General features: G+C 37.9%; 2 protein-coding genes across 2 annotated transcripts in view; one reads left to right on the top strand and one right to left on the bottom strand.

The window, feature by feature from the left end:
* The window catches only part of LOC120563512 (RNA polymerase II elongation factor ELL), a 28,501-nt gene extending 19,709 nt beyond the window's left edge, over nucleotides 1–8,792 (top strand). Inside the window, exons 7-12 of the mRNA XM_039807711.1 lie at nucleotides 1,524–1,638; nucleotides 2,029–2,488; nucleotides 3,059–3,122; nucleotides 3,620–3,791; nucleotides 3,899–3,943; nucleotides 5,226–8,792. Of these exons, the coding sequence (XP_039663645.1) occupies nucleotides 1,524–1,638; nucleotides 2,029–2,488; nucleotides 3,059–3,122; nucleotides 3,620–3,791; nucleotides 3,899–3,943; nucleotides 5,226–5,336 (967 nt within the window). The 3' untranslated portion in view covers nucleotides 5,337–8,792. The remainder of the gene's footprint in view (nucleotides 1–1,523; nucleotides 1,639–2,028; nucleotides 2,489–3,058; nucleotides 3,123–3,619; nucleotides 3,792–3,898; nucleotides 3,944–5,225) is intronic.
* Nucleotides 8,793–8,913: 121 nt separating this feature from the next.
* pex11a (peroxisomal biogenesis factor 11 alpha) lies at nucleotides 8,914–14,643 on the bottom strand. Its single transcript, XM_039807713.1, has 3 exons — nucleotides 14,306–14,643; nucleotides 14,039–14,154; nucleotides 8,914–11,083 (listed from the first exon to the last, which is right to left on the bottom strand). Exons 1-3 carry the CDS (start codon nucleotides 14,359–14,361, stop codon nucleotides 10,515–10,517), a joined length of 741 nt encoding a protein of 246 aa, XP_039663647.1. The 5' UTR covers nucleotides 14,362–14,643; the 3' UTR covers nucleotides 8,914–10,514.
* Nucleotides 14,644–16,379: the final 1,736 nt, after the last annotated feature.

The raw sequence follows: 16,379 nt of genomic DNA, 5'->3' as shown, positions 1-16,379 counted from the left end.
TCCGTTTACTTTTTAAAAGTTCAACATTTTGGGAAATGTGCTCCAGGTAGATGAGAAGCTTGATGATGTCTACACTAAATATACAGCTACTGCTAGCAGCCAGTTAGCTTAGCATACAGACTGGAAATGGGAGGAAACAGCTAGTCTGGCTCTGCATGGGGGTAACAAAATTAACCTTTGAGCGCCTTTAAAGTCCATTCATTATCATTAATAACAAACACATTCTTGACACATCTTGTTAATTTTATCCCTACAAAAACTGAACTTGTAAGGTGCTGGTAGGGGATTTTGTTACTTTTGGACAGAGCCAGTCAGGCTAGCTGTTTCCCATCTCTGTGCGAAGCTAAGCTAATCGCCTGCTGGCTGTAGCCCTATATTTACCCTACACACGTGAGAGTGGTATGCATCTTTTCATCTAACTCTTGGCAAGAAAGCAAATCAGTGCATTTTCCAAATTGTCAAACTATTGCTTAAAGTTCTTGTTACATGCCAGACTTTTAAAGACCCGTTTGGGCAAAGACTAAGGGACGAATACGTTTTGACAGTGCTGGCGTTAATACTGAAAGGCCACTGAATTAATGTAGAAGTCTGCTGTGATCATGCTGAAAGGGGAGCTTCTAAATGACTACTTCTCTGCACTGATGAATCTCTTAATGGACACATCAAAGCAGAGGAAAATATTCCCTGCACTATGTTGCCAAATGGCATTAGCATGGAAGGTTCAGAGCAGCAAGGCTGAGCTGTATGTGTCCTCTGGCTGCCAGTAAACATGCAGGCCATGTGCTTCATGAGCGTTTTGGACAAAGCTCAAGTCCAGTTGGCTCATTGCACAACCCCCTCTGTTCACGACCCCTGCTAAGTGTAAAAAGCTCACAATTGTAGTCATCAAATGGTTTGCCAAGTGTGATAAAATTGCAATAGCCTGTAAATACTGTAAACTCCAGATTTATTTGCTCTAGTTTATTCATTTGTTGGAGTCGATTATTCTTATTCCTGGCCTTCTTACTTCAGTCATTTCATTGACATTATTGTTTAATGGTTCTGAACTCCACTCACAGTGACCATATGATTAAAAAGGTGGCATGAATCCACTTGGGGGTGTAACTTGTTGTAGCAGCTGTTTGAGGAAGGAGCTGTAGGAAGCAGATTAACAGAGAAGAGGGTTTGGTCCTACAAAGGTTAAATCTGCTGCTATTGTTCTGCTCACTGGACTGTGTTTAGTCTTAGGCTTGCCTCCTGTAGATTGCATCACCAGAGATACAAAACAAAACATACCACATGAACTTGCAAAACGCTTTGCTAAAATTTAAAAAGATTGATAGTTTTGTAATATCAATAATTATTTCTTCTGTGGAAAAGCTACCACCGCTGTCTTAAAATCATAATTGCTCATCCACTTGCTCATAAATCTGCCAAATCAAACTTCATGACCTACATACTGCCTCTTCCTGTTTAGCTTTACAGGCCATTTACCTCGCAGTTACTGTCCAACTGAAGGTGCTGTGTTCTCAATCTTTCTACAGGAAACTTCAACCACTCCACAGTAGCCAGTTGAAGAGTCCCCAGTCCAACCATTCATTCCACAATACTCCAGGGGACTCTCCTTCACATCTAAGTCCTGCCAAGAATCTTTCCGTGGTAATTATTCACCTTGAATGAGTTCTGTTCTGCTACTTCTTCTTTCATATAGGACTGAGAATAGATAGGGTATTTCCTCTTTTGCAGATACACAGTACTGGAAATATGATAAACTGCTATGTCTTTGAGTAGTTATATTGAGTAGCTTCAGACTTAATATAGCCCTGACTGTAATTAGAGGAATAGTTCAACAATTTGGGAAATAGGCTTTTCCACATTTTTCTTGAGAGTGAAATGAGAAGATTGATACCACTCTTTTCTCTGAGAGTGACATGTCCCAAAATGTCAAACTATTCCTTTAAATAAAAGAATATATTTGTGCACGTGATACAGACACTTTTGGCACATCTCAAGCAAATCAATCATTATGTTCCCTGTTTTTCTCACTAGAAACGCCCATTGCCCTCGGACCCATCCAACGGTCAGACCCCCAAAAAACAAAGACTATTAGACCAGTGTTTGCCTCTGCAGTCACCGTCTAATGGAGACTACGGCGCCAATGGGGCTCGTAGCTCCTCAAGTCATGGAAACTCTAGAGTACAGATCAAACTGGAGTTCGACAAAACCAACAATCATCTCCAGGGGAGCCCAAATGGTCTGTACTCGCCACACAAACTCAGCGGCTCATCTAATGTTCCCAAACTGGAGAGGACAGAGCCAGCTCCTACTGCACCCAGCCCTAAGCCCCCACACACTGACCAACATACCATTTGCACTGACCAACCATTCACCAACGGCCAACATAAAAAGAAGAGGTCCAAAAAGCACAAAGACAAAGAACGAGAGCGCTTAAAACCAGACTGGATTGAGACGAGTCCAGACCTGAAGCAAAACAGAGAAAATCTCAAAGGTACATGGCCATGAAGCCATCTCCTCTGTAAGGTTTTGTCAAACTTCATGTATCCAATTGTGCTGTCAAGAGTCTGTTTTATATTATTTGTTCAGGCCATGACATTATCAGCTTTCATTTAGCAAAAAGGGGGGGAAAAAAACACAGGATTGAGTTATAGTTGCTGCTCGAGGCCCACAAGGAGCAATTGATATATTTTCATCTGAGACAGCAGTGAGTGTTGTTAGGACTATAGCACTTTCTCCACCCTGCAGTCCTCACTCCCCACTTTAGTCTGTTGATGATTGACTGTGAAACAGCTGGGTGACCTACGGTCGAGCGAGTCAGCAGGCGGCATTGCCTCCTACTCCGTGGCCTACAGACGTCACTGCTTGCCTTGGATCAGATCCGTTATCGGAGGGAGTGATAAATTATTCCATCAGCCTTGATATGATGGGCACATTATCGCATTTGCATTGGCAGATTGCTTTAACCTTTTTTCCCAATGTGTGTGTGTGTGTGTGTGTGTGTGTGTTGTGTGTGTGTGTGTGTGTGTGTGTGTGTGTGTGTGTGTGTGTTTCCTACCTACAGACCATGAGGGAGAGAAAACACCTGTCAATCGAACCTCAGCAGAGGAACTGCCTGACTATTTAATGTAAGATTCAAACACACACTCTGCCCCTGGCTGTGCTGTGTGTTATAAACCTAGATTCAGAAGGGATTTTTGATTTAGGAATAAAATCCAAATTTGAATTCCAAAATTGTCACAACATCAGCGGGTACTCATAAGTTGTTGTTGTTGATATCCGTCACTGAGTAGTGTAGGTTTCAGAGAGCAAGTGACAGTTGTTTAGAAAAGAAACCAGTCTGTGCCAAAAGTGTTAGGATCAGCTTGAAAACATTCACATAAATAGAGGGAAGTAAAACACATGTCTAAATGAGCTGTAACAAAGTTTCACTGAAGCAAACACATCTTATGTCTTACATTTATACATCTGGTCAACACATCATGCAGTTAAATCAGTAACGTGTCAGGTCTCTCACTCTACTGTTCTGCACTGCCATCTACTGGAAGGAATTGGAAACAACTTGGTTTGAAAAGAGCACTTCTGCTGTGAAATAACTCCTTATTTTTATTTATTTTTTCTCCAGAAAATACAGCACAATAACGGCACTGGAGCAGCGGCAAGAGTATAAGGACGACTTCTGTGCAGAGTACGATGAATACAGAGCTCTTCATGACCGGATTGGGGCTATCACAGAGATGTTTGTTCAGTTGGGCTCAAAGATCAACACTCTCTCTCCGGGAACACAAGAGTACAAGGTACTTTCTGGACCAGCAGCCTTTAACAGCTCGGTGTCTGATGAGACACCAAACAATGAACTAATCAGATACATGGCACCCTAACACTATTTCTTTTATCTTTTCAGCTTATGGAGGACCAAATACTACAAAAGTACCGAAAGTATAAGAAAGTAAGACTTGTTTACATGTTTTTATCTCATTTAATGCAACACTTGTAGTCCTGGGCCTCATGCAAGAACACTCATCAGAACATATTCAGTCAGGAGAACTTGTAGCATTTACCACATAAAGAAAATTCATAAAATAAAAGAAAACATTATGTAGTATTAATATTCTGTTAATCTTATTAGTGTGATGTGCATCGTGGCTTGCCAATTTACTTGGAGGTTAGAGAACTTTTCCGTTTAGATTTTATTGGCATGAGTATATTGAAACAACTATTTATACAGTTCAGTAGTTGCTCGAAAAATTTTGCCTCAGTCAAGGTTTTTGTACAGATTGCTGTCTAGGGGAACATTTTCCATTAAAGCACCTGACAGTTTGACATCACCTGTAGTCAAATTGATTATGATCCATCATGTCATGTCCCCTGGACCACCTCCCATATTAGTCATGGACAGTTTTGCTTTAGCAAGACATTTTGCATCTAAGTTAATGTCAACTTATTCCTTCTTCATTTCTGGCATGACTTTAAACGGGAACACCGCCCAAATTAGAAAAATATATAATCCAATATACTGTATTCCCATGGCCTAGGGAAGTTTAATCAATATTTGTGAACATGAGCTACTCTCTCCCAAAGCCAGAAACCAGAGAAGTAAGTCTCAAACGTGTGATGTCATGGGAGACTGATTTTGTTTTCTTTTTTACACCCAAAGAGCTGTATCCTCTTGTAGTGTTCTCCGTTCTGAAACAGAATATGTACCCATGTTCTCAGAACATTCCCCTGGGTGCTCTCAGTGTCATCTATGACATCTTTCCATTTCATTGCTTATGGAGCAGTTCCAAACTTTATACTTGATGACATAATAAATTAGAACTCTAGTTTTTATATTTGGGAGAGAGTTGTTCATGTTTACTAATACTTTTGGACTGTCTTAGTCCATAGGAATAGCATGTATGAATTTTGAAAATGGGCGTAGTTCCCCTTTAATAGTTGTAGTAATATTGCATAATCCCTATATAACTAGCCTACTGACACAACTACATTTGTCAGGTTTTAGTCACATTTTTGTGAGTGAAATATGCCCACAAATGTATCAGAAAAATTAGCCACATATAGCAAGTGGTGGCTTTGATTATTCTACTGAAAACACTCAAACAAATGAGAAAACAAAAAAAACGTAGAGGTTTATGATGAGGATACAAACATGTTCTCGCATGAGGCCCATCATGTTGGATGTTTGATATGCATTACTGAAAGCTCTCTTGTGCCCCTTTTTCTCTTTTCAGAAATTTCCTGGGTACCGGGAAGAAAAGAAGCGATGCGAGTACCTCCATCAGAAACTGTCGCATATCAAAGGCCTGATCACAGATTATGACCGAGCACAGGGACTCTCCTAGTAACTGGCTTCTACCCTCAACAGGGTGTACTATGACTGGACCAAAAGACTCCTAATGGACCCAAAGACTGCCCAGCTGGATCCTAGAGTCGCTGAAACACTACTCACTTTACTCCTCTGAGTGCTGATGGAATCGAGGAGCAAGGTTATTTTTCAAAAGTGGGCTGAGACCACCGACTCGTGATCAAATGTTGCCCTTTAACATTATGGTTTTCAACTATGATTATCGCTGTAATGGCTTGATTCTGTTCTGCTGTAAAATGGTCCGATGACACAGTGAAAGCCAAATCCATTTTTCTAAAATGTAAAGCATATGTGATCATTTTCTGCCTAATTGCATTATTCTATCCTTTATCTTGTCAGGACTCAGAAAAAAGTGTTGATTTATATAAAAAAAAAGAACAAGTATTAAATTGATGGTACAATCAATCTTAGAGGGAAACAAATGCTACTAAAGTCTTTATATTTATCATACAGATTAATCTGTTTATTTGTTGTTTGCTGATAGAAAGTCAACACATCCAATCACATCAATTATTCATTAGTTGCAGTAATAAAATCACACAATGACAATAATAAGATCCCTCCAATAACGATGTATCTCCCTTCAGACCACATGCAAACAAAATGTTGTCGTCTATATAAAAGCTATATTTATGCAGGACAAAAAAAGATGCATCTCAATGTATCACTAAAATGATCACAACATGAAGTTTAAATCATTATATGCAAAATTCTTTGGGCTTTGATCATAAGGAATCTTATGTAGCATTCTGCCAATGTCCTGTGTCATTTCTAAGAAATGTTAGAATGCCACAAAACCACTCCTCCCAGTTCCGGAATGCTGGTTCCATGAAAGTGCTTGTGTACATTTAGTGTCAACTTCACCCACATGTAGCCTACCACAAACTGCCTTTTCATCATCAACTCTCTCAAGTCTTCTGGTTATAGGTTTGTTTACTAATACACAGTAAATACAGTCATCATGCTTTATTTACGCTGTAGACGAATGACTACAAGCCCTATGAAACATAACTTGTCACTCTACATACCATTTTAAAAGTTAACAGGGTATTTTGTCTTGGTAATCAAGCTTGTCCATACATTTTTTGATTTACTATGACTTTTCTTGGGTTGAAGTCTTGAGATAGATTGCAACAGAGATGCCTTTAACTAATTGGACCTTGTAATTGTTAGTCCAATGTGTGCGGAGGATGGCACTGTGGGCCGGTCGCTCAGTTCATACCACTTTGGTTCAGATGGGTGTAAGGAGCAGGTGGGCCTCTAGAGGCTGCTAGCAGGGCTTTTACACTCATTTTAGACTTTCTGGAATGATTTGTCCCATGGCAGTAACATCTGAATAACCACAAAGTGTAATTTTATTTCACCTTAAAATTTGCTGTAGCCTTAAGTAGGAAATAGTGATCAGATTTCAGTGTTCTCTGGACTTTTGCATCAATGTAGCGGTTGTCTTAATCATGGCTTAAAGTGGGAGGATTAAGCTAATATTTGCCTTAACATGCATGTCAGACATTTCCAAGATTATGCCATCTCTGTTCTGAAATGTTCTTGGTTTAACCTGCACAGTTCAAAGCATTCTTAGACTTTTTCTGTAAATGTCTTTTAGTTTGAAGGAACTTCAGTTACTGGATAGTTGTTACTGGATAGTTGTTGTGTTATCAGTGTTGTTCTTGGTTGTTTTTTCATGTACGTCTTAATCATTTTTCAGTTTTAGCTTCATTTGTTGTCTCATAATCTGTCAAATAATCATGAACTGGTAAGGGATTTAATTCACTGTCCAATCTTATCAAGTACCACTATCATCCTTGCAGAAATCTATACAAAATAATGTGCTTTGCTTCTCTTGATTTCTCAATGAAAATACTTAGTGGGCTTATTGTCACATATTTAGCAGCTCTTTTGCATAAGTTAAATGTGCGTTGTTGTTTTTTTACATTTGGAGGGTTACTTCTGGTATGTTTGAAGGATTTAAGACTAGCAACAGTTGCTCTGTCTTGGCACATATGAACATTTCCAAATAAGGAATATTTATTAGCACTGACTATTGGAAAAATGAGAATAGTACATCCAGATTTTGAGCATTAAATATCAACGCTAAAAATGCTGGATTCTTAAAGCTCTGGTACAACTACAGAAATGTTTCCTTTATTTTGGCTGTTTGGATCTCTTCTCAGGACCAGACATCACACTCTGATTATTTTGTCAATATACATTTTGATGAGCCTAGCAAAAAGGCACATAATGTAACTCCACCCAACCAGAGAAAATATCTGACCAGTCAAAATGACTGAAAACAAAGGTTTTGTTCTGGTACTGGATCTGGAAATCAGTGAGGCATGGTTTAATTGTATTAACGTCTGCTCAGATATACAAAACAATGTGTTTTACAGAATTTCTCATTCAAAACAGAAAGGTACTGAATAATAGCAGGATGGAAACGTCCACATAACATCATTTAGACCATGAGACCTTAAAAGTAATAACAATTTAGAGAACTACTTTAAGTTAAGGGCTTCCCGTTTACCACTAAAGTAGTAGTGGTCAATTGTAGAATACATATGTAACCAAACAAATTGCATCATGGGCAGAATATTATTATTAATCAGTATGAATAAAGATAATCGTACCATTCATGTTAACATGTTTTTGGGAAACCAGACCCTTGGTGAAAGGGGGCCTCTCAAGTGCTAACTGTGATGTTTTTTTTTACTGTCACAGGAGCCAACTACTGATGGTGCCTTTTTCATTCAAAGAGCAGAGCCACTCTGCATGTAACTATCATTGGTATTTTGAGGGGAAAAAAACTTGGGCCAGCAGTATTATACAGCTGTAGTTTCACACTGTTGCCACTGTTCAAAGTGCTTTGTTCATAATTTTTTAGATTAAGTTGATATCAGATTATAAAATGTATAGTGTGTCGGCACTGACATTTTTCCAGACATGAAAATTTGGCATTTGAAAAATGCAAGGTTTTCCAGGACTCCAATTAAACTGCATCTAATGTTGCTATTTGTATACAGGTATATTTGGAAGAATGGCCTGGATTTTGTTTTCTTTTCTACTTCCAGACCAGCAAACTATTTCCACAAATGTAATACTGGTGCGTTTAGTTGGTTTGTTGGTACTGGAAAAATAATGGAAATGTGAAATCAAACATGTTGCCTATCATGAATCACTGCAATTGATCTACCTAGGAGAACAATTTTCTTTATTTATTGCTTTGTATGCATTTGTCCTTTTATAGGATTCATCTTTGCTTAGTTTGTTCATTCTTTTCACAGCAAAATTCAGAGTATGTTGAAAGGGAAATGGAATATATTTTTGCAATTTTTGATGGTGGATGCCTTATCACAATGTCATCCTCTTGAGAAAAGATTTCAGAAAGAAAGTGTATTGTTGTCTCAGTATAAATAAAAAAATAAAGCTTTTAATTCAACAAGGTGTCATGCCTCCCCAAGAGGGCAGTGTTACTCTATTTCTAAACTGAACCGCAACTGTTTTATTGATCACCACACAGACAGTTGATTATTAACATCATAAAAATACAAAACATGTAGTGTTGAAAAGGCACAATTTAAAATATATTTTTTTATGTTAGCGTTTTATTATTAACCTTTCAATCAACCGTGACAGTGAAATCATTAAGTCTTCTGAACTGAATGACACTACTATATGTGATAATATATGTCAAATGCAGCTGCAGCTTTGAGGACTGAAGTTCATTATTTTCTTGAGCAAGTTGGAGCTTTCTAATTTATCCTTGCCCACTTGTTTTGCCTGTCACAAAGATTAAAAAAAAAAAACATACATAAACATACAATTCCTAGACAATATATTAAGAATGAATTGTAATCACATTATCGAGGGGATCTTTGCTAATAAAATAGTTACAACAGAAGCATAATTGTTTTCGTACTCATCGTTTCTTTACACTTTCTTTAAATGAACATACAGTATAATCTGCTGAGTCAAAGTCCAGGCTTGAATAGCAGAATGAATAACAGATGAGATAATAGGCCTTTTTCATAGAAGATATTTTGACATGTCACAGTAGGAAAAGTACAGGTGTAAATAATGAAATGAACGATGGCTGAATTCCACGTGGCTGCTTTAATTTCAGGGTCATGGTATGGACCTTTTTCACAGCAGACATTTTGACTTGTCATAGTAGGAAAAGCACAGCTGAAATAGATAACCTTATCGATGGCTCAATTCCATCAAGTGTCCCAGTAAGCTATTTCAGTGAGTCAGCATGCACAATACCAGGGCCTCTCCTAAGTGGAATGTAGCCATCATTAATGGTTTTGAATACACATGTGCTTTTCATACTATGACATGTCAACATGTCTGCCGTGAAAAAAAGTCTATTGTCCTAGTGTCCCCGGGACTCTTGAAGAGAACCATTGTTACTGTTATTAGTAATACCTGTGGTTTTCCTACTTTGACAAGTCAAAATGTCTGCTGTGAAAGAGGCCTGTCCCCTGAAATCTCTCAGCTGCTTTTTTACCTCTGGAAGCACTTTTGGCTGAGAAGCAGCTTATTCATCAATTGAATCATAGAGATTAAACTCTTAGCAGCATCATATCACAAAACAGAGAGCAGAGAAAGGCAGTGAACTTATAGTGGCAACCCTACTCAGATTAAGATCTTACTTTTTTTCTCAGATAGGTACTAAAGCGAGTGCAAATGCAAAAGCTTGCATCAATAAGGATCACTTAGTAGTTACAAAACTGCTGTTATATGTGGTGTTGGAGAAGACAGGAATGCACCGGTTATTTAATTATGAAAAATAAACAGGCTACTATGTAAACTTAATTTGCTTAATTTTAAACCAGTGTTTCAAGTTTATCTCTAATTCAATGTTAAGTTTGTTTCTCAAAAGTATGATGTAATCCGTTCAGTTAATCAAAACTATGTTAAAAAACAATCAAATTCAGTCATCCCTCCAGTTATTGCTGGCCTGAGTTTGGTGTAAAACATAAATGCTATTCTAACAACTGTTAAAAAATGTGCCTGTGATAGGTTGTCTAATCTAACTGAGCACCACGTTGACCTCGGTCCACCATTCCAGCTTCAGGTAGATTAAATCCTTTTAAAAACCTGTCATGATAATCTCTTATCTGCAGTTAGTCAGTAAGATTGACCTCCACCCTTGTTATCACGGCTTGAGTCTTAACTTGGGCTGTGCAAGGGTTACAATCCCAATCACTGAGGATATCAAACCACAACATCCCACCACTCCTGCATTTGACTTGTATATACCCAACCTGTCTAGGGGGATGAAGAGATCACATATATTTTTCAGCGTGTCCAAGGCAACAGCAGGGTGCGACTTTAGGCTCTCTAACAGCAGAAAGAGAAACGCATCCAGGTGAGGAACGACAGCTTCAGCTACTTCAGGACTCTCATTGAGCTGCAGCTCCATTTTCTGTCTAAAGTGTTTATCTCTTGCTGTCTGCGTCATTAACTGGAGGACAACATAAATATCTCTGGTCAGACTCATAACTAGCGAGAGGAAGTAGCAGCGAGAGGAATTTAGGATCCAGCGTTCCTTGTCGATATCGCGGATAAGACCGACACTTCTGGCCCAAAGTACATTGTCACAGATAAAGTAGAGAGCGCGGTTCATGTTGGCAGCAGTAAGGCACAGGCACAGCACTCGGTCAGAGAGTTGCATGGTTCGCTTAGCAGCCTCAATGGAATTTACTGTGTTTCCCAGCCTGAACACTGACAAAGAGGAAGAAAAAAAAAGGATATTAGAGCAGTTATCAATTTAATGTGAAATGCCAGGTCAACATTTCATAGTAGCAGTCCACTATGGAGAGTGGTTAAGCTACATTTAAACCAAACTACATTGCCTGTCATCTCATTACATTTGTCCCTCTGAAGGAAAGAGATCATGGTCTCCACTTACTCAGCGTGTCTACATACTGTCATGGCACCTTTTCTAGTACAGGCTCTTCGATGCAATTGTTGCTTTCTGAGCTCTCCAGAAAGCATGTTATTGGTATCATTCACAGGCCACTATTCACAAGCTCGGTTTTTAAATGGTCACACCTGCATGTCTCCTTCACCAACTACTATTACTGAAGCCAGACAGACCAGGTATAGAGTCAGTAGTAGAGGCAGCTTGGATGCGAAGAGATAATTAAGTGGTGCGCAAACAGAACCTGGCCTGGTTCTCTTTGGCCCTGAGAGGCGCAAAATCTTCCTTGCCTGACATTGCTCTAAGGCATTACCCTATCCTTCATTTCCATGTGGAGCTTGTGTCAAGTCACATATTAAAACCACAGAGCGTTGTCAAACAGATGTGTGATTTATGGAAAAATTCACACATAATCCTGAAAATTCAATAATCAGTGAAAAATGGAAACAATTGACTGCTTATAAAAATAGTAACAAAGACACTACCAGGACCTCAGTATAAAGAAAAAGTTGTATCAAAATGGTGTATACCTCCCCGACACAAATATCTGCCTTGGTCCTGTAATAACAAAAACGTTACCACAGTGTCAAAATTCAACAAGTTTCAGTCAGGGTTGTAATGTAAACCTATCTATGAGGTATCAAGGCCAGTTTTAGGGTAATCATTGTTACCACCATGGCGCAGGTCCATGTGTCAGCATAGAGTGTACTCATATATATATATATATATATATATATAACACACACCTCAAATCAGAGCGGGGAAAAAGCTATAGACTTCAACACAGGCATAAATCGGCAATAGTCTGGTCTAAGCAAATAGGCTGAGGGCATATAAATACCAAAGAGAATGCAAAATTGCCAAATAGTACTCTTGTAAAATGTTCAGTGCAATTTGTACTGCACTTTTACAGAGCACAAACAAATATGTCCCTGACACACTTTTGACAGTATGTAGGCAGCAGCAAACTTTGGTTAAAATTTTATCAGCAATAAAAGAGAAGCAAACTAAATATTGTTGATGCCAATTTGATGGTGGCATAATGTATACAGGTTTTCCCGCAGTGTTTTATAGCAGAGGTGGGCAACCTACCCTGAAATACGGACCGTTAAAACTATTTAAAGATAAAACATATGGAAAAGGAGCAGATGTGCTATTATATAAAGAGAACTGTTTAGGCTGTCATCTACTAATTCAACTGAACATGAGACAGGATATGTAGAACCTGGGTTGTTTACCGCCTCTGCTAAATAATGTAATGTTTAGTTTAAAGTTGAAAATATTGAAACTCTAGTATTCTATCCATCTATTATATTAAGAAACTACATTTCCTGGAACAAAGGTGTTGGTTCCAAAAGGTTTTTCGTATAACGGATGAGGTTATTGAATTGTTGAAAATAGACTGGGCTTGATGGAAGCTGGAGAAAGTCAAACAATTGAAGCTGTTATTTGGTGTGACTCAGCTCCTGTCTTGTGAGCAGTCAACAGCTCACCCTGACCTTGTTGACAAAATATCAGTGTTTTTTATAGAGAAAAAAATGGCGCAGTGGAAATGACACATGACTGGGTTCAATTCCCACTGCGATTCGTCAACCAATGTGTCCCTGAGCAAGACACTTAACCCCTAGTTGCTCCAGAGGCATGTGACCTCTGACATATAGCAATTGTAAGTCATTTTGGATAAAAGCGTCAGCCAAATGACATGTAATGTAATAAAAAATCCACAGCAACACAGGGTTTTGGAGGAAGGAAAGTGGCTAAAACTTGCCATGTAGTGAAAAAAACACTGTTGACTTCAGATTAAGTTGCATAAGACCACAGTTCTATCATATATTCAACGACGGATCGATGGAATAATAAAAAAGGATGCTTTATTTAGCTGCTTTGGTGCATGATGCAAGTCTATAAAACTGATGGTGAATATGAAGGAAGATAACTAAACTGACTCTGTTGAGACTTGAGTATCATGGTGTAGAGAGCAATATTTAAAATTGTAGGAGCAGAGGAAAAAACAAGGAAAACTAGTGGAGCAAGTTGCAGGTTATAAAAATAGAGTTAGTGGTGAAATTATTTGTCAATCTACAAAAAGCATTACTAAACAACATTGTTCATGATCGATTATAGTAGGAACTTGCAATTTTACTCTATTTTATATCAGTGTAAATTATTTCTTGACTGTTGATTAAAGAAAAACGATTGGATTTTAAGGGGCATTTTTCACACATTAGACTAAATAATTCATCAAAATAATGAATAAATATAAAATAATAATAAATCAAGGGATTAATCCAATAGCAGCAATACACCGTCAATACATAATGTTTACACAGCTGCAATTTTGAGCACAGTGACTCAGTGTTAACACCAGGCACTGATATGATAAGCACAGTCGACATAAGTTCACTTCATTTTTGAATTGTAATAATAATAATAATAATAATAATAATAATAATAATAATAATATTTGATATGGCACCTTTAAAAGACAAAGTCCCAAAATGCTTCACATGATAAAAAATAAAAATGTAATTGTACTTGAGGACATACCCCTGGCCTAAATCTTTGTAGTGCATTATCAATTGAGGTCAATCTTAATTATTGTATTTTATATTCAGTTACCCTACTCCTCATTTTGTAATGGACCTTAACACCTCGGAGGTTCCCCAGGGATCACCAAAAGCAACTTTAAATCCTGCAACGTTCTACTGAGTGACCTCTCGCTCACTTGTGTTAGCCTACAAGTAGGCTATACTCACATTTTCGTCCAGCGCTCATGTTGGTCTCCAGACTTTTAAGTTTCGCCACAAGGTTCTTTCTTTCTGAGTCGTTTCGAAGTAAATATATCGACAGTGCACATGCATATTGGGTTGCCCTGAAAAAAAAAAGAAGACGGAGAGAAAGTTGACGAGTCTTTGCACGCGCTGCCTTATAGTCACACGCATATCTAGTAACTTAACTTTTCTATCAATGAAATACAACGTGGACAGTTTACGACCAGATCACCAACAGTCTTAACAACTCACCTGAATATACGGTCCCTTCCTTGACTTTGGCTTGTGAATTTTACAACCGCGTCCATGTTTAAATCGATCAAGAACAGCTTGTTCTAGTTAGTAAGAGAGAGTTGCACCCTCGTTCATAGACCGACCCGGAACGTTACCGTTGGTAGAATGTCAGTTACTTGTATTCAGTTAAACCACGCTAGTAATGGTGGTTAATCTAACGTTGCCGAATAAAACTCAAGCAGATAATGTGAATTTGGAAACATATTCCACATTCACACTAAGCTAATTTACCGGTCGGTTTGGCAGACAGCTGAGCCATACTTGTTTCACTACGGACAGCTTTGCAAACGGACCAAAAGCCGAACGCGTTTTGTTGACGTACCTGTACGTTCCGTTCTATCAGAGAATGTCTAATAAGGGGAGAACCATAGATATAGAACAATAGATATGACATGTAATTCTGACTTGCCATTCCAGGATGGAAGCACTTGGCGGCCATCTTACCAGGGTTAAGTTTTAGAATTGCTTCCATTGGAATCAATGGGGAAAGAGGCTCATGTTGTCTTTATAATCCTTATATTTTTCTACCAATACATCAATAGTGGTTTTAATTCAAAGTAATGACTGTAAGACAACTGTGCCTTTCTAGAAAGAAACAAAAAATAGAGATTTGGGTGGAATTTTGATTGATATAGCTCCAAGAGAACAAGTAATGTGTTCAATTATGAAGATAATCTCAAAATAGAGGAGGCAAGAACAAGGCCTGTAAATAGATGCTGTTTACAAACATGGTGTTTCACTATCATGTGACATATGAGACATATAGGACCTGTAGTAAGTAAAGGCTTACTATTGGCAGCTACTACAGCAATCGGAATGAGAAAATGTCTTTTGGTTGATTTTTGGTAAATATTTTAAACTTTTAATTGCATACTGTTTCACCATCATGTGACATATGAGACAAATATGACCTGTAGTAAGTAAAGGCTTACTATTGGCAGCTACGACAGCAATCGGAATGAGAAAAGTCCCTTTCATTGATTTTTGGTGAATATTTTAAACTTTTAATTGCATACTGTTTCACCATCATGTGACATATGAGACAAATATGACCTGTAGTAAGTAAAGGCTTACTATTGGCAGCTACTACAGCAATCGGAATGAGAAAAGTCCCTTTCATTGATTTTTGGTGAATAATTTAAACTTTTAATTGCATACTGTTTCACCATCATGTGACATATGAGACAAATATGACCTGTAGTAAGTAAAGGCTTACTATTGGCAGCTACTACAGCAATCAGAATGAGAAAATGTCTTTTGGTTGATTTTTGGTGAATATTTTAAACTTTTAATTGCATACTGTTTCACCATCATGTGACGTATGAGACAAATATGACCTGTAGTAAGTAAAGGCTTACTATTGGCAGCTACTACAGCAATCGGAATGAGAAAAGTCTCTTTCATTGATTTTTGGTGAATAATTTAAACTTTTAATTGCATACTGTTTCACCATCATGTGACATATGAGACAAATATGACCTGTAGTAAGTAAAGGCTTACTATTGGCAGCTACTACAGCAATCAGAATGAGAAAATGTCTTTTGGTTGATTTTTGGTGAATATTTTAAACTTTTAATTGCATACTGTTTCACCATCATGTGACATATGAGACAAATATGACCTGTAGTAAGTAAAGGCTTACTATTGGCAGCTACTACAGCAATCGGAATGAGAAAATGTCTTTTGGTTGATTTTTGGTGAATATTTTAAACTTTTAATTGCATACTGTTTCACCATAATGTGACGTATGAGACAAATATGACCTGTAGTAAGTAAAGGCTTACTATTGGCAGCTACTACAGCAATCGGAATGAGAAAATGTCTTTTGGTTGATTTTTGGTGAATAATTTAAACTTTTAATTGCATACTGTTTCACCATCATGTGACGTATGAGACAAATATGACCTGTAGTAAGTAAAGGCTTACTATTGGCAACTACTACAGCAATCGGAATGAGAAAATGTCTTTTGGTTGATTTTTGGTGAATATATGTCTGAGAAAATTCTTTGCAATCTACCAAAACGGTAATTTG

This window comes from Perca fluviatilis, chromosome 8, assembly GCF_010015445.1.
Source record: "Perca fluviatilis chromosome 8, GENO_Pfluv_1.0, whole genome shotgun sequence".
In the NCBI taxonomy this organism is placed as follows: domain Eukaryota; kingdom Metazoa; phylum Chordata; class Actinopteri; order Perciformes; family Percidae; genus Perca; species Perca fluviatilis.
Note: the sequence above shows the minus strand (reverse complement) of the source record. Positions and strands in the feature narration are given on the sequence as shown.